General features: G+C 66.7%; 1 protein-coding gene across 2 annotated transcripts; it reads left to right on the forward strand.

The window, feature by feature from the left end:
* The first annotated feature begins 1,926 nt into the window (after positions 1–1,926).
* Positions 1,927–27,609, forward strand: AMPD2 (adenosine monophosphate deaminase 2). Of its 2 annotated transcripts, XM_074977312.1 has the most exons (18): positions 1,927–2,066; positions 12,732–12,862; positions 14,478–14,608; positions 15,184–15,252; positions 16,810–16,921; positions 19,973–20,159; positions 20,596–20,737; positions 21,508–21,597; positions 21,925–22,054; positions 22,269–22,463; positions 22,868–22,999; positions 23,478–23,641; positions 24,011–24,137; positions 24,411–24,574; positions 24,848–24,968; positions 25,236–25,409; positions 26,110–26,220; positions 26,663–27,609. In XM_074977312.1, exons 1-18 carry the CDS (start codon positions 1,991–1,993, stop codon positions 26,876–26,878), a joined length of 2,472 nt encoding a protein of 823 aa, XP_074833413.1. In that variant the 5' UTR covers positions 1,927–1,990; the 3' UTR covers positions 26,879–27,609. The 2 variants fall into 2 exon arrangements, with proteins under 2 accessions (XP_074833413.1, XP_074833414.1); XM_074977313.1 differs by lacking the exon at positions 15,184–15,252.
* Positions 27,610–27,991: the final 382 nt, after the last annotated feature.

The raw sequence follows: 27,991 nt of genomic DNA on the forward strand, positions 1-27,991 counted from the left end.
CTTCTGGCCCAGCCACCCACCCACGGCTGGCTCCCTCCCCTGTGGGGCCCACAGGCTGCAGAGCCGGCGGGGGGAAGTGGGGGACGACGACGACACTCAGCTCCTGTAGCACAAAGGCAGATTGTTGGGTTCTGCTTTGTCTTTCTGCCCAGCTTGGTGGCTGATAAGCCCCGGGGACGGGGGGGGGGCCCTGCAGCCGCAAACAGCCCGGGGGAGGGTGTCCCACGGGCTCAGCCCTGGCCTCCCTTTGCATCCAGCTGGCTGGGTGGCCCCGGGGCCGGGGAGCTGCCGTGTTGTAACCCTCGCCCGGGCAGCCAGGCCCAGCCTCGGTGATGCAACCAGCCGTTGTGAAATCCCTGAGCCCGGGACCGGGGCCAGAGCCAGACCAGCTGCCTCCTCCTGTCTCCTTCCTTGTTGCCTGCCCAGCTGCTCACAGCCCTGGGCCAATGCTCAAACCGCACTCAGCAGCCACCAGCTCTGGGGTGACTGGAGGTGTCCGGGGCCCGGCGCTGCCCTCTGCTTGCCAGGGGTCTGTGCCACCCCGTCCCACCCCGGTCGGCTGCCTCCCCAGCCCTGGGCTCCTGCCTCCACCACCCTAGGCCCCTGAACCCCACTTTCTGCCTGCAGGCTGGCAACTGCCCCTCCCCGCCACACACCCTGAGCTACACCCCTGGCCCCTGCCCCCAGGCTTCCCAGGGGCTCCCCACCCACGTGTGCCTGTACTTCGCCCAAGGGGAGGGCTCTGTTCCAGGCCTGGAGTTAAAGATTCACACATGCAGGAGGCAGAAAACAAAGGTTGCCGGCAGGGCCGCCGGGAGCCCGTCCCTTTGCTGGAATGGGGGTTTCTCCCCCTGCCAACAGGCAGAAGGCTGAGACCCACCCTTCAGGGTCTGCTGCACCAGGACTGAACACTGGGGCTCTCCCCCCACCCCCAGTTCACACGCTCTTCTCCCCCGAGACATTTTGTGGGGTTCCCTTGGCTGTAAATCAGCAGGCTCGCACCTGGGCTGGACAGGAACCACTGGCTCTGGCAGCTCCGTTGCTCTCCCTGTTGACTGAGTTCCCTAGAGACCCCAGGCCTAAACCCCAGCACCCTGCAGGCTCCATGGCCCTGAAACTCTGTCCCCTTTAACATCCATCCCACCAGAAGGCAGAGATCAGCTCCTGCTGGGCGTCAGACCCCAGGGGTGAAATCGGGAGAGGTGGTCAGCTCAGGGGTGAGCTACCCGCCTGGGCACGTCTCTGCCCCGAGTGGTGCCAGAGGCCCCCTGGCACGACACCCTGAAGAGCTACGACGGGCAAGAGGGGAAACCGAGGCACGACTCAGTGAAGAGATTTGCCGGGCTCAGCAACAGAACCCCCGTCTCCCGAGGCCGAGCCTGGAGCGCTCTCCACTAGGCCTCGCTGCCGAGCCTCGGGGAGCGTCAGCTGGGCTCTCTCTGTTCCCAGCCGGTTCCGAGACTGGCACCGGTCCCTTTCCGTGGCCCTGGCTCTAGCGCTCCCCGGGGCAGAGCATGTGGGACGGGGGTCGACGTCCTCCGAAAACAGGGCTTGGGGGAAAGGACGAGGCCAGGCGATAGGAACCATTGCCCGCCCAGCCGGGGCGTGCGGCTCAGTGGCTAGGGCAGGAAGGGCCACCGGGCAGCGATACCCCCGTACTGCTGGGGCAGGGAGCCCCCGGGGCGCAGGCTGGCAAAGCGCAAGGCCTGGGGGGCAGGTGAGGCCCCTGGGGGGCAGGTGTTGGCTGCCTGGCACTGGAGGGCTGCGCTGGGGGGTCGGCCTGCTCCCAGCCTGACCCGGGGGCGCCCCTGGGCCTGGCACACGGGCGCCCCTGCGCACAGAGCCCCCTTATTCCGCCCCCGCGGGCAGCAGGGCCCCGCGGCGCGGCCGGCGCCGGCATCCATCAGCCGGGGGAGGGGCCGCGCAGGCTCCGGGCCGCCGCGGCAGGAAGCGCCGGTTCCGCGGCTGCAGCTCCCGGCCGGCCGGGGCGATGTCCGCCGGCGCCGCCGCCCCGTCCCGGGGCAAACACCCGCTGCAGAAGCGGGGCAGCCTGCAGGCCCCCGCCGGTGAGCGCCGCCCGCGCCGGGCTGGGGGGGCGGGCGCGGCTGCTCGCGGGGCCGCCCGCCTGCACCGGGGGGGGTCCCGAGTGCGGGGAGGAAGGAGCAGGCGGTGACCCCGAGTGGTTAGAGCGGGGGGGGGGTCTGGGTCCTGCCCGGCTGGGGGCGGGGGGGGTCATGGTTAGAGCGCGGGGCTGGGTCCTGCCCGGCTGGGGGCGGGGGGGTCATGGTTAGAGCGGGGGGGGCTGGGTCCTGCCCGGCTGGGGGCGGGGGGGGTTCATGGTTAGAGCGGGGGGCTGGGTCCCTGCCCGGCTGGGGGCGGGGGGGTCATGGTTAGAGCGGGGGGGGCTGGGTCCTGCCCGGCTGGGGGCGGGGGGGGTTCATGGTTAGAGCGGGGGGCTGGGTCCCTGCCCGGCTGGGGGCGGGGGGGGTCATGGTTAGAAAGGGGGGGCTGGGTCCTTGCCCGGCTGGGGGTCGGGGGGGTGTCACGGTTAGAGCCGGGGGGCTGGGTCCTGCCTGGCTGGGGGTGAGGGGGTGTCACGGTTAGAGCCGGGGGGCTGGGTCCTGCCTGGCTGGGGGTGGGGGTGGGGTTCATGGTTAGAGCAGAGGGGGCTGGGTGCCTGGGTCCCTGCCTCGCTGGGGGCAGCAGGGATGTCACGGTTAGAGCGGGGGGCTGGGTCCTGCCTGGCTGGGGGTGGGGGGCGTGTTCATGGTTGGGGGGGTGGGGGGTGCTGGGTGCCGGGTGCCTGGGACCTGCCTGGCTGGGGGCGGGAGGGGGTGCCAGGGGGTTCTGGGTTCTCTCTGTTCCTAGCTGGAGCTGCCCCAATGAGTTAGTAGCCGCTTCCCCATTTGTGATATGCGGGGGGGTGGGGGGGGCACTTCTCAGCTTCCTTTGTCCGGTGCTTGGCAATCCTGTGGGGAAGCTGCTGGGGAGCAGCCGAATGCGATGCCCCTGTGAGCCCAGGCTGGTGTGGGGGGATGGGTGTGCCATGGGCATGTGGGGCGCAACCCCCTGGGGCCATCTTCTAGGCCACCCGTCGGTCTCCCTGCACCGTGCTCCCGGCCCCTGCAGCCTGTGAAGACAGACTGCCGCGGAGGTACCTAGCCTGGGGCACGCCTGGCTGTGGGCACCTGGGCTGCACCTGTCAATCTTGGGGGGGCCTGTCCACTGGCTTTGCTGCCAGGGGATCCCAGGACCACGCTGCCTGGCCGCCGCGGTGCCTGTTCTCATCGCTGGGGGCTGCTCACATTTCGTGATGTCAGACTCCTGCCCCTATGCACAGGCCTGGGGGGCTGTGACTGCTGGCTGGGTCCCTGACCCCTTTGGGGGTGCTGGGCAGGATGCAGGTGTGTCCAGCTCATCGGGCTGAGTGCCTGTGCCCCACAGCGAATGCCACACTAGGTTAGACAGGCCACGTCTGGAGCGCTGTAATACTGGGCCAGGCAGCTGGTACCCGAGGTGTCGGAGGCGAGTGGGAAGGGAAAAGCCCACAATGCACCTAGCTAATCTCGGTGTGGGAGTTGTGGTGCGCGCTCAAGGCGCTGTGTTGCAGGGACACGGTATTCCTACTCCCTTCTCATCTGTTACCATAGCGCCTAGAAGCCCAGCTGACGGGCAAGCCGTGTATGACGGGAGTGTGTGTTGCTTGGCAGTGTCGGCCGGACGCTCTGGTGCTAACCGGTGTGTGCTGGGAGCCTTGGAGCAGGGAGGGGGTGTTGTGTGCGCTGGACACAGGCGATGGGGCTGGGTGTGAAATTGGGGCTGTGGAGCAGTACCTTCTTTTTCTGGCTGGCAATTACAATTCCTGAAATGAGCGTCAGCCTCCCCTGTCGTGCGGGGAAGTGGAACAAGTTACAGCACTCGCGAGCGGCTTCCAGCAGAGGGAGAGTCACTGGGGTGCACCGTCCCTCTGGGGTGTGCTGTGTGGGAGGTGGTCAAATCAGCATCTCTGGGTGAGGCAGCTGGTTCCCGCCATCCGAGCTGATATTACAGGGCTCTGCTGGGAGTCGTTGCTCAGCCTCATGCAGATGGCTGAGCTGGTGATTTCCTGTGGGTGCTAACAGTCCCCAGGCAGCAGAAACACCCTGCAGGCAGACACAGACTAGGGGCTGTTACTTAGGAGGCATCTACCCGGCTGTCAGACCCCCGCGGCTTGCCTATGTCGGTGGCACGGGCTCGGGGGCTGCAGCGGTTCAGACTCAGGCTGCAGCCTGGGCTCTAGGACTCTGTGAGGTGCTCCTGTGTCAACCCCGTAGTTAAACAGCCCTGTAGCCAGAGCCCTGCTCTCCCAAGTGGGCTGGCCCAGGCCAGCGGCAGGGTCTGACTGCAGCAGAGTCGCACCCGAGTGGGGATGCCAGCGTGTAAGCGTGGAGACCTGCAGCCCAGGGGTGCTGGGCGGGGGCGGAAGTCACAGGAGCTGCAGGGTAACTGAGAAGAGGGGGCGAGGGCTGATTGCACCCAGCCTGTGGGTTCCTGGAGAGGCAATGCCCGTGTGATCTCTTCCTGTGCCGGGCCGCGTGGGTGGGTAGGTGTAGCAGCAGATCTGGGCCACCTGCTGCCCGGCCTGTCCCTCTGCCCCACCAGTGGGTTGAGCAGGGCCAGGCCTACCCTACCAGGGCCCAGGGAGCCTTGCGCTTCCTGCTGAGCGGGCGGTTTGTGGTTGTTCACCCATGCTGAGCCTCAGCTTGTCCTGCTCCCCTGAGCTCCCTTCCCTGTCGCCCACCTCCACGCTGCAGACTCTGGGAGGGTGGCTCCCTGCCAGACTCCAGCCCTCTCCCTCCCCTGCCTGCCGCTGCTGCTTCCCTGCGGGAGCTGTGGGAGGTAGAGCTGCAGCGGGGAGTGCGGGGGCGGGCAGGAGCCGACTGCGGTGGTGCCCACGCCTCGCCGGGGGACGGCGGCTGCCCTCCGAGCTGCACGGAGCGTTTTCTGCAGGGCTAAAGCCGGCCCAGCCGGGATGAGGTGGAATTCTTCGCCGCGTTCCCAGCGAGTGAACCCGCTGGCTGGTGGGGATTCCAGGAACGGTTAATCCCATGCTGCTGGGCGCCGGCAGGCGTGGGGCCCCCGGGCGGGAGCTCGTGCCTGCACAGCTGCCTGCTTGCCCGCCTGCTCCGAGGGACCCCGGGCAGCCCCTGGGCCTGGGAGCACCTAGCATGGCTCGGCCCCACTCTGCAAACAGGGGCCAGGAGCACAGGGAAGGGTCACGCCCGATGCATGTGGAGGGAGAAGGGGTGAGCAGCCCCATGGTACCTGAGTGAGCAGTTGCCAGAACCCCTGGCTGTGCCATGGGCCCTTACAGCTTTGGGAGGGGGAAGCGTCTCAGCTTAGGAAAGGCAGGTAGATGGGGCAGCTGGTTTGCAGAAATGCTGGTGGTGGTGGTAAGGCCTAGAGCCCGCACCCCTCCCTCCTGTCTGCCTAAAGCTCTGGGTGGGGAGGGGGTCCGGGATGCAGGCTCTGGAACGGAGCCTGGCTCTTGGCTGCAGGTGGTGGGCTGGTGCAGGGGATTGGGGTGCAAGGGGACGGCAGGGTGGGGGAGGGAGCTGGGGGGTGGGGGAGAGTGTAGGCTTTGGAAGGGAGTGGGGGGTGGGGGGAGCACCCTGACCTAGGGCGCCCCCCTCTGGCAGTGGCTTTGGGGGGGCAGGGGCGTCTGCAGGCTGCTGCTCACCTGCACTCCCCTGGTGTGTCCCTGAGTCTCCCCCCAGGCAGTCCTTGGCCCACCCGCTGCCCTGTGCAAGGTAAACGGCCTGGGCCCTGCTGCCAGCGCCTGCCCGGTGTGGCTGCCAGCATGTCGCTGTGGTCGGGGGGGCGGGTGTCCGTGCGCAGCTCCTGCTGCATGGAGCTGCACGTGGAGGCACCCGTGGGCCGTGCCGGCAACGGCGCAGAGCAGACGGGCGGGGGCCGCTCTGGCGCTGCTGGTGAGGGTCCCTGGGCTGGTTTAATCCCCTGCAGGCTGATGGGACCTGGGGAGAGACCCAGCTTTGAGGCCAGGGATCTCCGGGTACCCAGGCACTGCAGCCTGTAGCACCCACCGCCTGTGCAGGGCCAGGAGCCGGAGCCAGGGACCTGACCCTGCAGCTCGTGGTTAGACCCGCCCTGGTCAGCCGGCCACTCCTGCTGCCCTGGTGTAAATGCCAGCATGGAGCGAGGGGGGCGGCTGGCGCGGTGACTCCCAGGGATGGGGTGGGCATCCGGATGCGGGGTCTCCCGTAAACCTCCATCGCAGGCGTTTCTGGCTCTCCCACACCAGCCGTGGGGGCAGGGGGAGAATCCTGTGTGCCAGACACCGAGGACGTGGGCCTGTCGCGCTCGCTGCGGAGGCAGTGCTGCCCAACAGTTGTACCCCACACCTGGACCTCAGGGCCCCCGGGTCCTCTTCCTGGCTCCATCACTGGCTTGAGGCAGGAGTGGCTCAGCCGTGCCTCAGGTTCCCCATGCGTTCAGGGCCTTGTCACCCTCCCCGGCAGGGCTCCAGCGAATGCTCACGAAGTTGCAAGAGCCCTGCGGTGGCTCAGAGGAGGGTGGGGTAGCAGTTTAACAGCATCTTTTTGCACACGGTGCTGACGTCACCGAGGCAGACGCCGGCTGGGCGAGGCTGCTGAAGGGCCGCAGGGTGTCATGGCCTGGGGTGGAGCCGGGCTGGGCCGGGAGGGCTCCACAGTGACCCATCCCTGCCGCGTGCAGCCCTGGGCTTGGCTGGAAAAGACCCTGCTGTGGGAATGTGTCCGGGGCCGAGCCCTGCGGGGTGCGGTGGCCTGGGGATTTGGGGTGGCTCTTGCCCCAGCAGAGGTATGCGGTTCAAGGCGGCACCTGAAAGGGGATGAGGGGTTAGGTCTGTGCTCTCCCCTCACCACATGCTGAGGCAAGGCAGGATTCAGACTGACTGGGAAATCTCTGTCCCGTCTGGCTTTCCCAGCCTGGCCTCCCCCGTCCCTGAACCTCTCCGTGGGCTCCGAGGCAGCCTGAAGCTAAGGCCTCCGCAAAGTTCCTTCTGCCCCAGGGAGGGAACCTCCTGGTGGCTCTGTCCTCCTCCTCTTTCATGACTGGTACCAGCTTGGGCAGCCGGTGATGCAGCTACCTCTGCCACTGACTGACTCGGGCGTTCGGCCCTCCTCTGGGCCTCAGTTTTCCCATCTGTGCCAAGGGGGCTTCTCTACTGGCTCCTCTTGGCAAGGAGCTGAAAGGCGGAGCACAGGGGAGCCCTGGCTGTTGCGAGCTGTAGCAAGGCAGGAAGGAGTAATTCTGTCCCTAGAGGCTCAGGGCCCCCCCCCCCGGCTGTCTGCATAGCCCTGAGCCGGAGCTGCAGGGCGGCTTGTGTCGTCTGAGGAACCTGCGGTTTTGCAAGGGGGTTGAAGACAGACCGTTGCAGAGGGGGCCCCATGCCAGCTGTGGGGGGGCTGCTTCTGAGCCAGGGCCCCACTGTCTGGGCCCAGAGAGGAAAAGGGGAGCGCTGGTGACTGAGAGGTGCAGGGTGTGTCTGGCACAGCCGTGGCTAGGCCCGAGGCAGGCGGCTCCTCAGGCGAGTCTGGGGCCCGGGGCTGCTGTCGCAGGGAATTAGCCGTCCATCCGGGAGCAGAGCTGGGGCTGCAGTGACCTGCTCCCAGTCAGGGCTCCACATGCCGGTGCTGGGCCCTCAGGGCCTTGGGAGCTGGGACCCCAACCGGGAAGGGGCCCGATTGGCCCAAAAATTGACCACAAAGCTCCCGGCTGAGCCGCCATCCCACCCGTCCCCTCCCTCCCTGCCGGGCCGAGTCGAGACACAGTGTGAGCCAGCACCTGCGCACCCCCCAGCCCGTCAGCTGCGACCCGGTGCGCAGACTGTGCCCGGAGCTGAGCCCCTATTTCCGCTGGCTGTAATGTGGCTGGGAACGGGCAGGGCGCAGGGCTCTGTCATGGGGCGCCCGAGACCTCCCTCCCGCCGGCTGGCAGAGAGATGCCTCCGGAGGCTGCCGTCCTGCCCGGCTGCAGGCGAGCCCTGGGCTGTGCGCCCTGCTCTGTAGCTGTCCATGGCGGGGGCCCGGGGGCTCTAAGGGAGCATTAACCCGCGCAAGGGCAGTGTGATTTCATCTCCTCGCCCCCGGCCAGCTCTCCTCCCACTCCCCCTCAGGACTGCCCAGTGGGGTCAGACTTCCCCTTGTGATGTGGGAGGGGTGTGGGGTCTAATGGTCAGAGCAGGGGGGGCCTGGGAGCCAGGACGCCTTGGTTCTGTCCCAGCTCTGTGCAGGTAGTAAGCCTAGTGGTTAGAGCTGGGGGGGGCATCTGGGAGTAAGGCTGGGGCTGCATGCGAGAGCAGATGAGTTGCACCCCCGCTGCTGGAAGAGGGGAGCTCGGGCAGGCTGGAGTTGTCTCTCTGGTGCCCCAGGCCAGGCGTGTCTCTGGCAGACGCCTGGTCCAGCCCTCCTGGCTGGGAGCAGGGCCGGGATGCTGGGTGCTGCCGGGAGGGCGATGGGTGGGCAGAGCCGGGGCTGTGAGGTCAGGGCAGTGGGTCTGACCCTAGCAGGGCTCGTTGGGCGTGGAAGCCGCTGCCTGGCTGGCTCTGTGATCCGCTTCTGCCGCGGGGACCACGTCTCAGGGCTTTGTCTGCCTCTCGCCCGGGGCTGGAATATGTCTGGTCTCCGCCCCCCGGCGCGGCACTACTCTTGGTACAGCCCGAGCCGGCTCCCGAGCCGGAATCCTGTGGGATTCCAGCTGCACGGAGGAGGCTGAGAAGCATCGGCTACAGCTGCGGCTGCAGCCTCATCCTGCCCATTGCACCTCGCCCGCGTGGGGTTCCCCACTGGCCTGTGTCTGCTGCAGCTGCACCAGCCCCCGGCTCCCCGCTTCTGGCAGCCGTGCTCAGGTAGGAGGCAGTGGGATGCTCGGTACGAGGCGGCTCTGGGCTGTGTCTGATGGTGGGGGGGTGGGGCGGCTCCCTGAGGAAGCCCTCCCAGCAGAGGGGCAGGGTCTGGGAAGGGAGTGGTTGCAGGGCTCTGTGTGGTGCTGCCGGGCAGGTATTTCTGCAGGGTGTTGGGGGCAGCCCATCCTTCCCAAGGGGCTGGGGAGGAGCAGGCCCGGCTGATGGTCTTGGCTGGCGGAGGCCGGGCACTTGTCAGCTTGGGGTGCGGCTGGGCCAGGGTGGGGGGGTCCATGCCCTGCAGCTGGGAGGGGCACACAGTGAGGGCAGTCCCTGCCAGATGGAGACGGGCGAGGGGCTCCCCGGTTGGGCCGCTGCAGGTCCCTGGTGGAGGGAGAGGGGAGCGATGCCGGAGCATTCGGGGCGTTGGGGATGGCGGGAGGAGGGGGAAGGCGTGTGGGCTGCTGCTCAGGTAGCTGAGGCGCCCCTGCAGCATTGCAGGGCCTCTCCGCTGCCCACCGACGTGCAGGTCCCAGCACTTTGGAATCCCTAAGGACTGAGGGTGGTTGGAGGGTGTCCCCAGGACGCCCCCATGGCCGAGGATCTGGAGGCCCCTGCCTGGAGGTTCCCCGAGCTGCAGCTCCTGCCTGGCCCAGGGCGTGCAGATTAGCTGGCAACATGTACTCTCCCCGGGCGGGTGCTGGCAGGCAACAAACCCTGTGTCCCAGCAAGGGGGCACCCGGGGAGCCTGGGCCTTGTCAGCTTGGGTTAGCCAGGCCATGTCCTCAGAGCTGGCCAGGCTGGGGGCCCACCGCTTCCCTAATGCACTGAAGCGTTTGGTGCATGGCGGCCGTTGGCAGCTTTTCCTGTCCGCCAGGGGCACAGCTTGGCACTGGGGCCTGCCAAGAGAGCTCCAGCAGGGTCTTTGCAAACTCCACCCGCGCTCCTGGGGGTGCTCGGAGCTGGAGGTCCCGGGCAGCCCCGGGCAGTGAATACGTCCCCATTGGGACTAGCCTGGCTGGGGAGGCAAAGGGGTGAATGGGTCTAAAGGGCTCAGCCCTTTGGCACGAGACAGCCAAGCTTCCCCACCCGACCGGCCTGTCCAGAGCGGGCATCTCGGGGGGGTGAGGGACCGGAGGTGGCAAAACCCACCGGACATTTCTGAGGTAGGCAGTGGCCCTGGCTGGGGACCAGAAAAGTGCGGCTGGTAGCCGAGGGGGATGCTGGCTGCAGCGTGCCAATCACAGCAGCACACCGAGACACCGTGTAAACAAGACTGGCTTTGCCCCCTCCGTGCCATAGTGCAGCCACCTCTTGAGTGGCTCACAGCTGTGGTTTCACAGTGCCGGGCAATGACAGGGCTGGGAGGGGAGGGATCCATCTCCCCTTGCACACTTCTGCAGATTGCGTTGACTTCTCTGAACGCCCTCCCACCCATCTTCGCTGCTGGGCAGTTAAACGTCCTTTGTGCCAGTCCCCCGCCGAGGTTCAGATCAAACGCATCTGGGCCTCTGCAGTGGGTCAGTTTCAGCCGGCCTTTGCTGGGGGTGTATGTTACTTCTCGCCATGGAACGACCCCCCGAGTGGAGTGTGGATGGAGGCTGCAGGCAGATGGCTCCTGCCTCTCTGTCCCTGCTCAGAACTTTGCCTCCCGGGTGCAGAGTGCAATGAACGAGAGGTCGGTCAGTTCCGTGGCATTAGGAGGCTCAGGGCCCTTGGGTGCTGCTGTTGGGGGAAGCTCTGAGCAGAGGCAGGATCTGGAGGGGTTCGCCACAGGCTGGGTAGAGTAGACCAGGAACTGTCTCTGCCCTATCGCCCCTGCTCCCCCCACCAGCCAGCAGGGAGAACAGCAAAGCTGCCTTGTAACTGGGAGATTCTCATGAAGGCTGGGAAAGAACTAAGAGTCCTCCCTCCCTGCTGGCGGCCAGGAGCCTGGGCGTGAAGAGACTGGAAGGACAGAGGGGAGGGAACTTGGGACAGCCTCATTGGCAGAGCTCTGGCTGGTCTCAGGCAATCGGGTTCCCCTTCCCTTCCTTGGGGCGACCCTGGTCGGCTGCGTAATGCCCCTTCCTTTCTGACCTTGGGCTGTGCTTTTGGGTGGCAGCGGCCACTGCTGCGCGTGCGTTATCCGTTCCTGCTCCCAGCGCCTGTGTGCTCAGGAGATCAGGGCTGGAGCTGGGAGGTCTCATTAGCCCACCGAGGCTGGTGCCCCGGGGCTGAGGAACACTGGGCAACCCAGCGCACTAGTCTAGCTGTCAGGGACTGGGTGGGGCAATCTGGCTGGGCACTGCCTGGGAGCTGAAGGTGGCTATGCTATCCCAGGGAGGTGACTCCTTGTGAGGGGCACAACGCCAGGCAGCTGCAGCCGCTTCCCCTGTTTCTCGGTGGTTCTGAGCCTGCTATGCCCTGGGGTGGGAGCAGCTCACTCGCCTTCGGACAGGCTGCGACAGAGGAGAGATCTCCCCCGGGCCTTGCCCGGCTGCACGCCAGGGGCTGCGTTGTTCTTCAGCAGGCTCTGGAGACCCCCCAGTGAGCTCCCTGCCGGCTCAGCCGCCCTGGGGCTGAAGGTCTGGCTTTGGCCCAAACCGGACAGGACAGGACAAACTCCCCCCCCCGCCCCGTGACACCAGATCTGTGCCCGGTTGGGACCAGCCCTACGGCAGAGGGGGGGTTCTCGCAGCCTGCTGCGGGGAGACCTTTTGCTGCTCTGGCCCTGGGCATCTCTGCTGCAGGGCCTGGTGGTCTTGGGGCAGACATCTCTGCTCCTGCCAGCGGCTCACGGGAGCTGGGTGCTCGGGGCGCCCACTGGGCGCTCGAATCACTGGCCGGGAGCGACATCCCTGCCAGAGCAGAGCCCCTGCCTCGGGCTGCTGCCGGTAGGACTCAGGCACGTGCCTGCCTGCTGGGATCCTGGCGATGACCCTGTGGTCCCCATTGTCAGTGGGGGGGCTGGACCTGCTGGGCTCATGGTGGCCTCTAGCCTGGCCCTTAGGAGGGACGAGCTCCCCTTCCTGCCAGGCTGCACTGGGGTTTGGAGCAGTCTGGCAGCAAACGGCCCTCCTTCTCCAGTTACCCTCGGCCTTGGGCTTTTATATAGCCCGTTACCCTGGTATCCGAAGCGCCAACCAGCTGAGCTGTCCCATGCCCCGGACCCCTCCTGCTGCTCAGGGCTGGGCAAGCCCCAGCTCCGGGATGGGGGGACAGCTGGGCGCTTTGTCGTCAGCCTGGACGCGCTGGGTGTCGGAATCGCTGCCTGCCGCGGAGGTCAGAGCGCGAGGGCAGCACTCGGGCCTCCTGGCTTCTCCTTGGTGCGCCGGCCTGGAGCAGGTTGCTCTGTGCCTCAGTTTCCCCGGCCGTGAAATGCGGATGAGACTTTCTCCTCCCTCGCCCGCTGAGCGACCGTGAAGCCCTGCGAGGCCCGAGGGGGCTCAGCAAGCGAAGGGGAGCACCACTGTTCCCCTTCCGCTTTATCAAGCTGCTTCCCCCACACCCAGGAAAGAAACCCAATCACGCCCCCCCAGGAAGAAAACCCCAGAGCAGAGAGGTGCCAGGGGGTTTGCTTGGGTGGTGCTTTGCGATTGAAGGTGCCCAGGTGCCAGGGCAATGGGTACAGAGGCCTAATCGCCGCTGGGAGAGAGCGGAGTGCTGTGGCAGCTGGCGGAGGGCCTCCAGCACCTAGGAGCCCCGGCTGCGCCAGGTGCTGTACAAACCCAGTGACCTTCCCTCCGCCCTGACCCCCACCAAGCCAGCTCCCGGGTCGGTTCTTCGTTAAACTCCTGCCCAAAGCCTGCCCCTGCGCGTGGCTGGCACCCGCTGCTCGGCTGAGCGCTGCCTCCTGCTTCCACAGATCTCCATGGGGCGCTGGGCTCACGAACGCTGCAGTCTGCCCGCTCCCTGCCAGGGACCCCGCACTGCCTGAAGCAATTCCCTGTCGACCTGCGCACCTCCATGGATGGCAAGTACAAGGAGATCGCCGAGGTAGCTACCTGCCTGTCCTGGTCTAGCCTGTCCTGCTCCCGGTACCCCTCTGTGCTCCGCCCACCCTCCCCGGCACCCCACTGCGTGTGCCTGCCTGCCTCCAAGGGCCTCGGTGCACTGAGTTTGCCAGGGCTCAGCCTGAAGGATCAGGCTTTTTGAACAGTGGGCAAGTGCTCAGCTCCCACAAACCCGCAGGACGTTTCTACCTGTCTCCTGCCGGGAATGTTCGGTAAGAGCCTCAGGGCCATGTCAGAGCCCACCCGACCCCTGTGGCTGCTGGGAAATGGCAGCCAAGGCTCAGGACCAGAGCCGGGGGCCAAGCAGGTGAGTCAGGCCTGTCAGGCCTTGGGCTCTTCGAGGGCCTTGGTCTTTGCAGGCCCGGCCCGGCCCTGGGGGCTCTGGTGCTGGGGAACGCAGGGAGGCTGGCAGCTCCGGTCCTGCTGACTCCCAGCCGGCCGGAGCCTCGGCTGTGCGCTGCATCCTGGCCGGCCTTACGGCCCGGGTGATGAGCAGCTGCCGGGACGCAGCCGATGGTAACGCACTGTAAAGCGGCCACCCCGCGTGCTCCCCTCTGTCGGCGGCCCTTCCACAGGCCCCGGCAGAGCCAAGGGTGGAAGGAGCAGCTGCCCTGGGGCCTGGAGTTCCCAGTCGCTGCCCTGGGGACCATGAGCAGCTGCCTGGGGAACACCAGTCCCCAGTCATCCCCCTGCCCCCCCAAGACCTGGCTCCCCCAGGACCTGACCACCCCAGGCTGGGTGCCAGTAAGGTCGGGTACTTCCTTTCACCTCCGGCTGTGTGCCAGGCTCAGGGTAGAGCCTCGTTAATGCTCCCGTCAGCATCACCCCCTTCCTGGGTGAGGCCCGTGGTGTGCTGGGGAGCAGAGCCCCCCAGAGCAGGCCCAACTCGGCGGTTTCAGGCCTGTCCCCCTCCCGTGGGCTCGGCCTGGCAGCCACCAGGAGACGCAACCCTGAGCAAGCCAGCAGCATTGAGGACAGCCTGGGGCGTGTCCGTGGGCAGACTTATCGTCCAGCTGCCTGCTCGGCCCCTGCTGCAGCGGGCAGCTCTGTGGGCATGGAGCCATGGCTGCTCGTCCGAGCCAGGGTTGTGCTGGCCTGGGGCCAGGCTGGATCGGCCTCCCTGGCTCTGAGGTGGCAGTGCCCGGCCGTGTCCCCTCCGCCCTGCCCGGCGTGTGCCCCGAGGAGGCTGCTGGTTGGGCCCAAGGTCCCTTCTGCCCTGACCCTTCTGGCAACAGATGCTTGTTCTCTGCACTTGCCCTGCGGCTCCCTGGTGGCTCTGGCCTGTGGCCCATTCCCAGGTGCCACTTACACACATCCCACAGAGCTGGAAGGGACCTTGGGAGGTCATCTGCCCTCTTGGCAGGACCAAGCACCGTCCCTTTTTTCTCGGTTTGCCCTGGATCCCTAAACGGCCCCCTCCAGCATTGAACTCACAGCCCTGGGTTCAGCAGGCAGTGTCCAGCAGCTCCCCTTTGCCAGCTGAGGCCAGGAGGAACTCGTCACATCGTTGCATGGCAGCGACGGGCCACAGCGCGGCAGGGTGGCGGAGGCTGCGTCGAGAGCCCCATAACAGCTTGTCCTGCCCCGCTGTGCCCCAGGAGCTGTTCTCCCGCTCGCTGGCCGACAGCGACATGCGCAGCGCCCCGTACGAGTTCCCTGAGGACAGCCCCATCGAGCAGCTGGAGGAGCGACGCCAGCGGCTGGAGCGGCAGATCAGCCAGGATGTGAAGTAAGACGATGCCCTGCTGGGTCCACCCGCTGTGCCTCGCGTGGGGCGGAGCCCTGCTGAAGTTGCGGGCCGCCCGGCTCCGCCAGTGCCCAGGGAGCACTGCGCCCAGCCGGGAAAGCTGCACCCAGGGGCCCTCAGGGCTGGACTCGGTCCCCAGGCCGGGTCTGCTGCCGGGTAACCCAGGTCTGATGCGTGCAGCCCTGCAGCACCCTGGGGCTGGCCAGAGAGACAGTCCCCTCCCCGCCCCTCTGCCAGAGCAGGCTCCCGAGCGTCTCCTGCCTGTCCCAGCCCTCGGGGCCGCCAGTGCCCAGAGAACAGAGCCTGGGGGAGAGGCTGGACTCTCGGGCTGCTCTGGCCCTGCTGGGTCCCTCAGCCCGTGTCCTTCTCAGGTTCCCTCGCTCCCCAGGCTTGCTGGGGTCTCTGCTCCTGGTCGCCTGCCCCTTGGTCCCGTCCGTCCTGCCTGCTGTTGGTTTCTACATTTAACGCCTGTGTCTTCTTCCCCTCTCTCTCCCCCCCGTCTGTCTCTGTCCACCTGTCCCGTCCCGCCTCTGCCCTTGCCTCCCCTTTGTCCCCAGACTAGAACCCGACATTTTACTCAGAGCCAAACAGGACTTCCTGAAAATAGACAGCGCCGCTGACTTGCAGTGAGTGTCTGGCTTCCCCTCGGCCAGCGACGCAGGGGAGCTGGGAGCGCCGGAGGCCTGGGGCTCCACCCCCTCAGCCCACCTTGGGGGGCCGGGTGGGGAAGCCGCAGTGCCCTTCCCCCACCCCCGTTGGGGCTGGGGCCGCGGGCGTCCCCCAGGCAGAGCCTCGGTGCAGTGGGAAGTAGGTAAGGGGGTGGCAGATGAAGGCTGAGGCTTTCAGCCCCCCAGCGTAAACGTAGCTCCGGTGCTGCTGGTGCACCCCTCCTGCCCCCGGGGGCGCTGCCTGTGATTGATTGATTTGGTGTGAGTCGATGGCCCGGATGGAGAAAAACCTCCCCCCATGTGGTAGGGGACCCACCAGGCCTGGGGGTGCAGAGACCCTGCAGATGAGCTCTGGGCGTCCTGGTCCCTCCAGCTCAGCTGGTGTCCGGGGGCCAAGCTCAGGGCTTTCCCACACCCCCTCCCATTGCTGGGAGCTGGCTTGTGCTGGGGGTTGTGCAGGTAGACAGGTGGGGATGGGAGAGGGGAGCAGGGCCGTGCGTGTCCCTCTGGGGAGCAGCAAAGCAGGGTGCTCCCTTTGGATGGGGGAGAGGGAACCCAGCTAGGAGAGAAGAGGTGGGAATCCCAGTGTCCCAGGGCCGGAGGGGACCTCGGGAGGTCATCTAGTCCAGCCCCCTGCCCAAAGCAGGACCAACCCCAACTAAGTCATCCCAGCCAGGGTGTTGTCAAGCCGGGACTTAAAAACCTCCAGGGATGGAGATTCCACCACCTCTCTAGGCAACACATTCCTGAGCTTCACCTCCCTCCTGGGGAAAGAGTTTTTCCTACTATCCAGCCGAGATGCCCCCTCTGTAACTTGAGGCCATTGCTCCCCGACTTGCCGTCTGGGGGAGACGAGGAGAAGCGGGGCCACCCCGGCGAGCGGCTGAGCCGGGTGTGCTCAGGGTGGAGGAGGCCGGCGGAGCTGGCAGTCCTGCTGTGGACGCTGGCCCTCCCATAGCTTGGGCGGCTGCTGTCCATCCGGCTGGTGCGCTTGCTCTGGGGAGGCTTGGCAGGGTGGTTTATCCTGCCAGGTGCTCAGTCGCACTGTGCTGCCGTTCCCGCCTGCCGCTGCACCCTCTGCCCAGACGGGTCAGCCGCTGCCTCTTGTCTCTGTCGCAGTTTGTGCGTGTCCCCTTTGTTGCTCATGTGTCCCTGGGCTGAGCCTCCAGCTGGGGGGCTCCATCCTGCAGCTCTCCAGGGCCGGGGTCCCAGTAAGCCACCCTCCGGCAGCCAAGCCGAGGCGCCACGGCTGGGGAGCAGGACCCAGCTACGGGCTGCATCCCTGGCTGAGCCGTCAGCCTGGTTACGGGGTAGCAGCAGATGCACCGCTGCTGTTGTGTGGCTGAGAGCTCCCCCGGCCAGCCCCGTGCGAGGCTGGGGTGTGTGTGTTGGATGTCTCCCTGTGCTCTGTGTCTTTCTCCGGGCAGCTTCTCGGGCCTGGGATGGGGCAGTTGGGCCCAGCCAGGGCCAGACTTGCCCCGTTGCTCCCTGACCCGTCTGCCCTCCCTCCCGCAGGCTGTACAAGGAGCAGAACGAGGACCTGGTGGACCATCTCCCCAAGGAGCGGGATGCGCTGCTGGAGGGGGAGTTCCAGAGGGTCACCATCTCCGGGGAGGAGACGTGTGGGGTGAGTGTGTCGACGTCGGGGCTGCCTGGGGGGTGGGAGCTCAGGGTTCCTCGGCCCACCCGCCGGCTCTTTGGAAGACCCCGGGAGCCAGCCAGTCGTCATTGGCTCCCTCCCCACCCCCCGACAGCCAGCCGGTCCCTGGGCCGGGCTGGAAGAGAGACCCCTGCGTCCCGCTCTCGGGTGTCCCTGGGCCGCACTCTCCCTTCCTCTCCGAGGCCCAGCTGCCGGGATGGGAGCCTGCGGAGGCTGTGACTGCATCAGACCCCACCATGAGTCAGTCGCGTGAGTCCATCTCTGGGTCTGCGGGCGGCTGGCCCACACCACCACGTCCTGGCGGGTCTCTTCCCGGGGGCCAAGGTCGCCAGGCTGCCTCCCCGTCCTGCAGCACCACCGGGCGCTTGTGGTTCGGCCTCTCCCCTCGTCACCCGGCCAGTCGCCGCACCACCTCAGGGGCTGGGCCAGAGCCTCCACTGCGCGTCCCCTCGCTGGGGGTGTTGGGCAACGCGAGCGCCCTGGAGTACGCGAGCCAGGCCTGGCCCTCTCCTCCCCAGAACCAGCAGCGTCTGGCTGGGTCCTCCTGGCTCTCCCTCGGGCCCCCTTCAGGCGTCACCAACCCCTGCGCCAGATCCTCAGCTGGCGTAAATCGACACGGCTCCGCTGCAGTCAAGAGAGAGGCCAGTTTCCATCAGGGAAGGACGTGGCCCGTTCTCGTCTCTCCCTGTTGCCTTTCCTGCTGGGTCGAGGCGATACCGACCATCTCCCTCCCTTGGTCCCTGCTAACACAGCCGCCTTCCCCACCTCCCAGCCCCTTCCCTTTTGTGGCATCTTGCTGGGCAGCAGTGGGGTTTGGCAAAGCGGTGCTGCCATCTGCTTTCCTCATGACTCCTGCGTACCCCGACCTACCAGACCCGCTCGCCTGCCGGCGCGGCCTGTATTGACAAGGCGCGTTCTGAGTTTAGCCCTTTGCTGGCAGCCAGAATACAGCCCTAGCGTGGGGGGCTTGGGGAGCCGAACTGACCGCACAGGCAAACAGCTGGTGGCCGTAACAGGGCAGGTGGCACGTAAATCCTCCAGGAAGAGTTGTTAGGAGCAAGGAGGATGTAAAATTGCAAAAAAAGCAAACATGATTCTGGGCTGCATTAACAGGTGTGTTGTGAACAAGACACGAGAAGTCATTCTTCTGCTCTACTCTGCGCTGGTTAGGCCTCAGCTGGAGTATTGTGTCCAGTTCTGGGCAGCGCAGTTCAGGAAAGATGTGGAGAAATTAGAGGGGGTCCAGAAAAGAGAGACAAGAATGATCAAAGGTCTAGAGAATGTGACCTATGAAGAAAGGCTGAAAGAACTGGGCTTGTTGAGTTTGGAAAAGAGAAGATTGAGGGGAGACATGATAGCGGTTTTCAGGTATCTAAAAGGGAGTCATAAGGAGGAAGGAGAAACTTGTTCTTCTTGGCTTCTGAGAATAGAACAAGAGGCAACGGGCTTAAACTGCAGCAAGGGAGGTTTAGGTTGGACATTAGGAAAAAGCTCCTAACTGTCAGGGTGGTCAAACAGTGGAATAAATTGCCTGGGGAGGTTGTTGAATCTCCATCGCTGGAGCTGTTTAAGAACAGGTTAGATAGATGTCTATCAGGGATGGTTCAGATAGTACTTGCTCCTGCCATTGGGGCAGGGGGCTGGACTCTATGGCCTCTCGAGGTCCCTTCCAGTCCTAGTGTTCTAGGATTCAATGAAAATGCAAAGCCAGCGCCAGATCTGGCCAGTGTCACTTGAAACCTGGCCCGCCGTGAGCCTGGTCTAACGGCGGCTGGTGGCCAAGGGGCCTGGGTCCCCCCGAGCAGTTCAGCAGTGCCCCAGCGTGGGGTCAGACCTTAGAGGTGCTGGGTTTAACGTCTGTGGGTGTGGGCCTGGAGGCGGTCGGCTCCCGCTCGCCAGGACGGGCAGCAGAGCATTGGCACGGCGGGCAGCCAGTCTGAGCTCCCCCTTGGTGGGCCCAGGCTCTGGGGCTTGAGCAGCTCTGTAGGTTTGGGAATGGGGGATCAGTGCCTGAGCTCTGGCTCGAATGTCCAGGCAGCTACTTCTGGCCCCCTAGGCTGGAGCTTCTCGACCCCAGCTCTGAGACTCGCTGGCCCTTGCTGTGCAGAGGGACCCTGAGGCCTCGCAGTGGGACGCTTCTGGGAGGGAAACAGCCAGGGGGCTCCTGGTTGTGCCGGGCCTCATTTGAGTCTCCCTCTTCCCCTGCCCAGCATCCAGAGCCTTGCAGGGCAGCAGGTGTTTGATGTGCGTGAGTTCACGCACGCACGCACGCACGGCAGTGTGTCTGGAACGGGTGTGCTCTCTGAGCAGCCACTCGGCCACTCTGCCTCTCCTAGGTCAGCTAGCGCAGACCGTGGCGGAGGGCGCAGAGGTGTGGGGAGCTGGGGGTTCCTGCCTGGAGCCGGGGAGACCCCTGCGTTTCTGGACAGAGAACCCTGTTGCAGTGAAATGTGCCTCCGCTGTCCTCTAGCTTGGCGCCCTCAGAGCAAGAGCATCCCCGTCCTGCCTCTGCTGGGGCTCTCCTGCCGCTGCCTCGGTTTACCCTGCGTGGAGTTGCTTGTTTCCTGCTGCATGTCGGCAGCCGGCGGCGCTCAGGTGCCAGCAGTGGGTGGCCAAGGAAGACCCTGAGGGTAGAGACGCAGAGGTGGATGGCTGCGTCTGGTTGCTCTTCCGTCCTTGCCAGGGGCGTGTGTGCACGTGCGAGCAAGCGAGAGCACACAGGGAGCTCAAAGAAATGGAAACCGAGGAAACTTCTTGTTGTAAAGACCTGCCCAGTGGTGTTAACCTGGGGAACTTGCTGCTGCAGGATTTTACTGAAGAAAACCTGCTTCCAAAGCCCTGACCGGCTGCTCGTCTTGGCCCTTCACCTGTGAGAAGGTTGCCCGGGGAGACCCAGGCCTGCCTCTGATCCCTTAACCCCCTGGCAGCCACCTCTTCCCGGCTGCCCTGTGGGATGGCCCGTCCCTGCCCTCAGGACGCCCCAGGCCGGTTCTGAGCCATGTCTCCTCTCCCTTCCAGGTGCCCTTCACAGACCTGCTGGACGCGGCCAAGAGCGTGGTGAAGGCACTCTTCATCCGGGAGAAGTACATGGGGCTGTCCCTGCAGAGCTTCTGCCAGACCACGGCCCGCTTCCTGCAGGAGCTCTCCGGCAAGCCGCTGGAGACCCGGCTCTACGAGGAGGTCCCGGAGACGCCCGTGGCTGCTGGTGAGGAGGGGGCTGCTTGGGGTGGACAATGGGTAGGCAGCAGAGGGGGCTTGCCTGGGGGGTGTAGAGTTAGCTGGGGTTTCCACCGCCCCCCGGGTGCTCCTCTCCCTCCGACAGCTCCCTGGTAAAGCCCTGGGCAGCTCGCCCTTCCCCAGCCCCCGCTGGTGACGTGGCACGTCCTGGCCATGCCCTGCTACCTGACTCCTTATCCCAAGGTGGGCTGGGGGGGCGCTGGGTGCGGGGAGTCAGGTCCCTGGTGGGGAAGGGGCGGGAGTCCAACTTATGACATGGGGGGAGTGGGGTGGGCAGGGAGGGGGCAGCCAAGGGGCGTGTCTGGATGAGGCTGCCCTGGCCTTTGCGGAAGGCTCCTGCCCCGGGGGGCTGGAAGGGACCTGGTCCAGGCCCCACCTGGTCCGAATGCTCCCCCTCCTTGCAGATGCCCCCGTCCACCCCCCCTTCACAGACCAGCACCCCTATGAGACCTGCTGCCCCGAGACCATGCCAGCCGACCTGGGCTTCAGTCTCCGCATGGTCAGTGGCGTCATCCACGTCTACACCAAGGGGGACGGCACGGACAGGTGAGGGGACGCGTTCGGGGCAAGCCTGGTGCCAGGCACGGCCAGGAACCAGCTCTGTGCTGGGGGCGCAGCCTCCCTGGGACCCGTGGAACGAGAGTCGTGCCCGCTGGGGGCCCCTCCCGGTCCGGCCGGCGTTGGGTGGCAGATGCACTGGGCCAGCTGTGCTCTGCCTTTCTGGAGCGAGCCAGGTGCCCAGAAGGTGGGCTGGGGTTCCCTGGCCAGCCCTCTACAGTTTCCTTCTCTCCTTATTCGCCCCCCCTTTGCAGGGCTGGCTGAGGTCACTCCTAGAGCCAGGAAGAGAGCCAGGCTCCGGCCCCAGCCCTGGGCTCTAACCACTGAGCCCCGCTGCCTCGTCCAGGAGGAATAGCTTTCATAGGAGGTCCTTACGCGGCGTTGACAGCCCGGCGGGAGCCCTGTGAATGTCGCTGAGCGCCCAAGGGCGGGTAGCCCAGCTCTGGGGCAGGCATGGCAGAGCCCCTGTGAGACTCCCCATGGGGTGACTTGTACCAGCACTGCTCGACGTGGCTTTGCTGGCCGGGGAGGCGGGTGCCACAATCCCTGCCAATGGGGCTTGGGCTCGGGGTTGACTCCCCTGCCCCTGTGAAAGGGTTCAGCTCCCCACTGCCAGAGTGGAGGGGAGATCTGACCTGCTGGGCTGCCAGGGCCCGGCTGGGGCTTTCTCTGGCCCTGCTCTGGAGCTGGGCCCCCTTGTGAGTGGTCCCTGGAATGGGCGGTGCGTATGACGGGCCCTGGGCCGTCTCTCCCCGCAGGAGCCCCGAGCTGGACCTGCCCTACCCGGATCTGCAGGAGTTCATCACCGACATGAGCGTCCTGATGGCGCTGATCATCAACGGCCCCATGTAAGCAGAGCGGCTTCCCTCCCGCTGCCCCCTCCACCCCCGGGCGGTGCAGCTCACACAGGCCAGGCGGCTGCTCCCTCGCCCCTGGGAGTGGAGCCCCAGGCTGGCTCGTGTGTGAGCGGAGCCAGTCCCGCCTCCGGCTGCAGGCGCGGGGGTACAGGGTGTCTCTTCTGCAGGCGCCAGCCCCGGGGGTCGACCCCAGGGCTGCTCAGGCCTAGTCGGGTGCTCTGCCTACTAGGCATGCGCTGCCCTGCAATGCAGGGGGTTTGGCCCCAGGGCTTATGATGCCCCCCCCGCCCCCAATCTGTCGCCTCTTCCCTTGCACAGCAAATCCTTCTGCTACCGGCGGCTGCAGTACCTGAGCTCCAAGTTCCAGATGCATGTCCTGCTCAACGAGATGAAGGAGCTGGCGGCTCAGAAGAAGGTCCCCCACCGGGACTTCTACAACATCCGCAAGGTACCATCAGGGCCGGCTCCCGTCCCTTGCTGGCCTGGGGAGGGAGCGGCTCTGCCAGGGCCCGGTCGGTGCCTGGCCTCTCTGCTCTGCTGGAGGTACAAACCCACCCAACAGCGACGGTCCCTCGGTAGAGGGTCAGCTCCTGGCTCGTGCTGACGGGAGGGCTGGGGGCTTGCGCCCGAGCCTGGCTCACACGTGTGCCTCCCTGGTGCAGGTGGACACGCACATCCACGCCTCGTCCTGCATGAACCAGAAGCACCTGCTGCGTTTCATCAAGCGCACCATGAAGAAGCACCTGGACGAGATCGTGCACGTGGAGAAGGGCAAGGAGCAGACCCTGAAGGAGGTCTTTGAGTCCATGAACCTCACTGCCTACGACCTCAGCGTGGACACGCTGGACGTCCATGCGGTACGCCGCCCTGGCGAGGCGCTCCGGCTCCCACCCTCGCCGTGAAGGGGGCGCTGGGAGGCGACTCTGGGTAGGACCTGCCCACAGTGCTGCTCAAGGGACCTGAAGCTCACAAGCACCCCATCCGTCCCGGCCCTGGCCTCAGGGATGTCCCCTGGCTCAGCCAAGAGGCTGTCCCAGTCCCAGCCTTTGTGGAGCTGAACGGCACATCTGCCCCATGGGGCTCTCTTGGCAGCCGGGGCCCCTCAGCAGGAGGCGAGGTTGCGTCTGGGGGAGGTGGTCTTGTGGGTGCCCAGCCACGGGCTGGGTCTCTGCAGACCGGCTCTGGTGGGAGCCAGGGAGGGGCAGGGTTGGACCAGCCTGCGGTTTCTCCTGGCTGACGCGTCCTTCTGCCCCGGCCGCAGGACCGGAACACCTTCCACCGCTTCGACAAGTTCAACACCAAGTACAACCCCATCGGGGAGTCCATCCTGCGCGAGATCTTCATCAAGACGGACAACCGGGTCTCGGGGAAGTACTTCGCCCACATCATCAAGGTGAGAGCTGCCTCGGGGCCCGTGCGCCTTGGAAGGGGCCGTTTTACCCCTCACGCCCCAGCCCCTCTGCGTCCTGCTCGCCCTCCCCTGAGCTGGCAGCCCTGCAGGGAAGCCAAAGGCTGATTCTGTCATGGGACAGCACCACCAAGGGCCGGGGCAGCCTGGTGCCGCTCGCTGCTCGGCTCTCACTGGTTGCCGCTGCTGAAGGGTGAGCGGGTTTGGTGTCTGTGTGGGCGAGGCTGGAGGGCCGGGCGCTGGGGAGCAGCCGTGGAGAGATGCGGGGCGGAAACAGACCGAGGAGGCGGCAGAGACGAGATCCTCGGGGGTGAACGAGGAGCAGCGCGAGCCCCGGTTGGGGCCGTGTCTCCCCAGCGAGGCCTGCGGGCAGGTCTAACCTTGCTGGGACGCGCACGCGCGCTGGGGAGGGAAAGCCCCCGAGTGGTGCATGAGCCAGCCGGGCCTGTCCCCCTCTGTGCAGGAGGTGATGTCTGACCTGGAGGAGAGTAAGTACCAGAACGCGGAGCTGCGGCTCTCCATCTACGGCCGCTCGCGCGACGAGTGGGACAAACTGGCCCGCTGGGCTGTGAGCCACAAGGTCCACTCCAACAACGTACGCTGGCTGGTGCAGGTGCCGCGCCTCTTGTGAGTAGGCTGCGCTCGAGGGCGGGGCGAGGCAGGGCTGGTCGGAGGGGCGTCGTGCCCGGGACCAGCCCTTCCGGCCAACGGGCCGACGATCGGTCCCTGGAGTCCGGGAGCCCAGCTCTGGCCCCTGGGCTCCCTGGTGGGCAGTGCCCCGAGCCAGGCGCTGGAGGGGCAGCCCTGTAGATCTCAGCCCGCCTGAGCCCAGAGGGGGAAGAGGCAGCCTGGAAGGGAGGGAACTGACAGCTCTGAGTCTGGGGCAGGGCAAGGCTGAATCTGGCTCCAGTGCTTAGAGGAGTCCTGAGCCCACTGAGAGCGGGGCGAGAGCGGGATGCGGCCCCAGGCTGAGCCTGCCCTCTGCCGCTCTCCCAGTGACGTGTACCGCACCAAGAAGCAGCTGGCCAACTTCCAGGAGATGCTGGAGAATATTTTCCTGCCCCTGTTTGAAGCCACCATCCACCCTGCCAGCCACCCGGAGCTGCACCTCTTCCTGGAGCACGTACGTGCGGCCCACGGGGCTGGGGGCAGCAGGGTGGGCAGGCGCTGCCTGCGGCACGGTTGAGTCCTTACGCGGGGTGGCAGGAGCCGCCTGGGGAGGGTAACGTGCCTGATGGGACCGGGGCTGGCCCTGGCCTGGGCACGTCGCTGCCTCTTCTGCCAGCTGGGGCGGGGGGTCTCTAATCCCCTGGGCTGTCCCCAGGCTGCCTCCCCCCGGGGGGGCCCCAGCCAGGCGCTGCTCCTCCGCCTGTTCACGCGTCCCTCCCCACGGCAGGTGGACGGTTTTGACAGCGTGGACGACGAGTCCAAGCCGGAGCATCACATCTTCAACCAGGACAGCCCCCTGCCCGGGGCCTGGGTGGAGGAGGACAACCCCCCTTACTCCTACTACCTGTACTACATGTACGCCAACATGACGGTGCTCAACCACCTGCGCAGGTAAGGCCCCCGCCCGCCCTTCCTGGAGGAGACAGCCGGGCAGGCGCCCTGGCCCATCCCCACGGCCCTGGGGGGCTCACTGGTGCCTGGCCTTGGGAGGTGCTGACACCCCTGGCCGGGCGTGGCCCCCCGTGGCCGGGTGTGGCCAGGGGGCTCGCAGGGCAGGGGGTTCCGAGTCCAGCAGCGCCTGCACCACGCGGTTGCCTTGGGATGGTGACGGCTCCAGGCATCCCCGGGCCTAGCAGTGACCTGCCCGTGGCTCCCTCTCCGCAGGAAGCGGGGCTTCCACACCTTCGTCCTGCGCCCTCACTGCGGGGAGGCGGGCCCCATCCACCACCTGGTGTCGGCCTTCATGCTGTCGGAGAACATCTCCCACGGGCTGCTGCTCCGCAAGGTGAGAAGCCGGCTCCGGCGCCCTGCTGGGAGCTCAGCCCCCCGGCTCCGGCGCCCTGCGGGGAGCTCGGCCGCCCCGGCTCCGGCGCCCCGATGTGCCGGAGGGGCAGGCGGGGGCTGTTCCGGCGCTGGGCCACAGGGCTGCCGCAGATCCGGGGGAAGACCCTTGGCTGGGGGAGCCTGGTGGTGGGCACGGTAAGGGCCAGGCTGGGCAGGGGGACCGCTGGGGAAGATACACTCCCTGGCTTACCGCCGCTGTCCTGGCCAGGCACCTGTGCTGCAGTACCTCTACTACCTGGCCCAGATCGGCATCGCCATGTCCCCGCTCAGCAACAACAGCCTCTTCCTGAGCTACCACCGCAACCCGCTGCCCGAGTACCTGTCTCGCGGCCTCATGGTCTCGCTCTCCACCGACGACCCGCTGCAGTTCCACTTCACCAAGGTGAGCGAGCGGCGCCCGGCCAGCGGCTCGCAGCTGTGGGGATGGGAGGCGCCGACCGGGGGGCAGGCAGCGGGCATGGAGAGGCCAGGAAATGCAGCGGGCAAGCGCCGGGCCAGGGCCCCTGTCCTGTCAGCAGCCAGAGGGGTCTGTGCCAGCAGCGGTAGTGCCAGGGCGCAGGGGGTGGTCTGGAGGTTTAACGCAGGGCCTGGGTTCCTCGCCCCTGCTGGGAGGAAGCCGGAGGTCCCGGCGCGGATGGGGAAATGGCAGCTTTCCGCAGCCGGGCGCCGTGGTCAGAGCGGAGTATCCCGGAGCCTGCCTGGTTTTGGGTCGGGTCCCGGGCAGCCCCGTGCTGTGCTGTGGGAGACGCTTTGCTCTGCGTCACCCCTGCGGGCAGGCGTCTGTCCGTCCTGCCTTCGCTAGCCAGCCCAGCGCCACTCGGCTGGGGGCTGTGCCCTGCCCTCGGCCAGGATCCCTGCCCTGCCCTTCGCCTCCATCCAGGCCCATTTGGGGCCACGGCTCCCCAGCTGCCGGGCTGGATCTCGGGCCGCCTGTGCGTGCGGAGCGGCCGCGGGCCTCGGGGCGCCTGCAGATGGCTGTGCTGCCCCCTCCTGGGCAGTGTCCCCATCAGGCCGGGCTGCCCCCGGTGCAGAAGGGAGCCGGGTGGGGTGGGCGGCTGTGTGACGCGGCTGGCCCCTTGCAGGAGCCCCTGATGGAAGAGTACAGCATTGCCACGCAGGTGTGGAAGCTCAGCTCCTGCGACATGTGCGAACTCGCGCGTAACAGCGTGCTCATGAGCGGCTTCTCCCACAAGGTACCTGCGGCCGAGCCCCCCGCTCGCTTCCACGCACGGGCCAGGGGGTAAAGACCCCGAGCTCTGCAGCCTCCAGCCCCCGCCTGCCCTGCCTCTGGGCCTGGTATTGGCCCTGCGCTCTGCACCGCCCTCTCCCAGCCCCCCTGCTGCCGGTTGAGACCCAACCCAGAGGCTGGGCCTGTGGGGGGCCTGTTGCAGGCCCTGGCGCGTGGGGTGGGCTGGATTCCAGCTCCGGGAGTTCCCCACCTGCTCCGGGAGTTCCCCCGTCTCTCCTGGGTGCGGGGTTCGGGCTCGCTCCCCAGCCCGGGCTCTTACGTCGCACGGCTGCGCGCTCCTGCTGTCCCCGCCCCAGAGGGGGCTGCGTTTCCACAGCGGGTCTCAGCCGGCCTGGGAGCCGTCCGGATGGAAGCCCCATTCTGAGACCTCCTGCCCGCTTTCCCAGGTGAAGAGCTACTGGCTGGGACCCAACTACCTGAAGGAGGGCTCGGAGGGCAACGACATCCGGCGTACCAACGTGCCGGACATCCGGGTGAGCTACCGCTTCGAGACGCTGTGCCAGGAGCTGGCGCTCATCACGCAGGCCGTGCAGGCGGCCGAGCTGGAGACCATCCAGGAAGAGGACGCCCTGACCATGACGTCCCCTCTGGGCGCTCGGTGAAGGACGCCGGCCAGCGCTCCTCCCAGGGGCCGGCCTGGAGCACGAGGAGACGCCAACCCCAGCTGCCTGTCGTCCGCCCAGCCGGGGATCCTGCCTGGCTCCTGTCGCTGGTTCCTTGCCTCCCCTTTGCTTGGCCTTTCCCCGAGGAAGGGGCTTGTTCTTCCTGCGTGGCTGCCCAGGGGCTGCCGTGGGCTGCGCTTGGTTTTCTTTTGGGTTTGTTTGTTCTACCCTTTTTTTTTTTTTGAACTCCTGCTGGACTCTAGCACGAGGGTCCGGGGGGGCCGTTTGGGGCACGCGTGCCCAAGGTTCTGCTTGCCAGGCTGGGCGCAGGGAGAGGAGACGCCGGTGTGGGCGTGTAATCGCACGAGCCCCGGTGTGAGGGGTGCAGGTACTAGTGAGCAGGCAGTTGAGGCAGGAGAACGCGCATGTTGGGATGTGTTGGGATGCGGGCGCAGCTTGTCCATGGTGGGGTGGGCAGGGGCGCCCCCGGGCAGGGGTTTGGCTCCATGGGGCCAGGCCGGTGGCTGTGGCTGGAGCCCGGAGGACAGGTGCTTTGCCCTCGCCCGGTTTTCCTGCTGCCGCAGCTCTTCTCCAGACAGCGATGGGCCAGGGCTGGCTGGGCCAGGGACTCTGTAAGTAAGGGAGGGGCCACCCTCCACATTCCTCAAACTGTGATGCCCGAGTCCTCAGCCCCTGGCCCATGGCTTGAGCCTGTGTTGGGCCTGGGGGAGGGAGGCATGGGGGCGCAGGCCGGGGAGTGGGGCCTGGGGAGGAAGCCGGGGGTGGTACAGGGAGAGGGGGCAGGGCCTGGGGGCGAAGGCTGGGGGAGACAGGGAGAGAGGGTCGGGGGGACAGGGAGAGGTGGCAGGGCCTGGGGGGGAAGGCTGTGGGGGGACAGGGAGAGAGGGTCGGGGGGACAGGGAGAGGTGGCAGGGCCTGGGGGCGAAGGCTGGGGGAGACAGGGAGAGAGGGTCGGGGGGACAGGGAGAGGTGGCAGGGCCTGGGGGGGAAGGCTGTGGGGGGCAGGAGAGTGGGACACAGGTATTTGTAATTTCGTAGGCAGCTGGTGTCAGTGTGAGCATTTCTCCGTCAGTGGCAAGGGAGGGCCCTGGG

Source organism: Carettochelys insculpta, chromosome 26 (assembly GCF_033958435.1).
Source record: "Carettochelys insculpta isolate YL-2023 chromosome 26, ASM3395843v1, whole genome shotgun sequence".
Classification (NCBI taxonomy): Eukaryota; Metazoa; Chordata; order Testudines; family Carettochelyidae; genus Carettochelys; species Carettochelys insculpta.

Bases quoted from the DNA above. Each gene is read 5' to 3' on its own strand.
- AMPD2 (XM_074977312.1), top strand. From the start codon at position 1,991: ATGTCCGCCGGCGCCGCCGCCCCGTCCCGGGGCAAACACCCGCTGCAG. The intron at 20,160-20,595 runs GTGAGGAGGGGG...CCCTCCTTGCAG, and splicing joins GGAGACGCCCGTGGCTGCTG to ATGCCCCCGTCCACCCCCCC. The intron at 23,000-23,477 runs GTGAGAGCTGCC...CCCTCTGTGCAG, and splicing joins ACTTCGCCCACATCATCAAG to GAGGTGATGTCTGACCTGGA.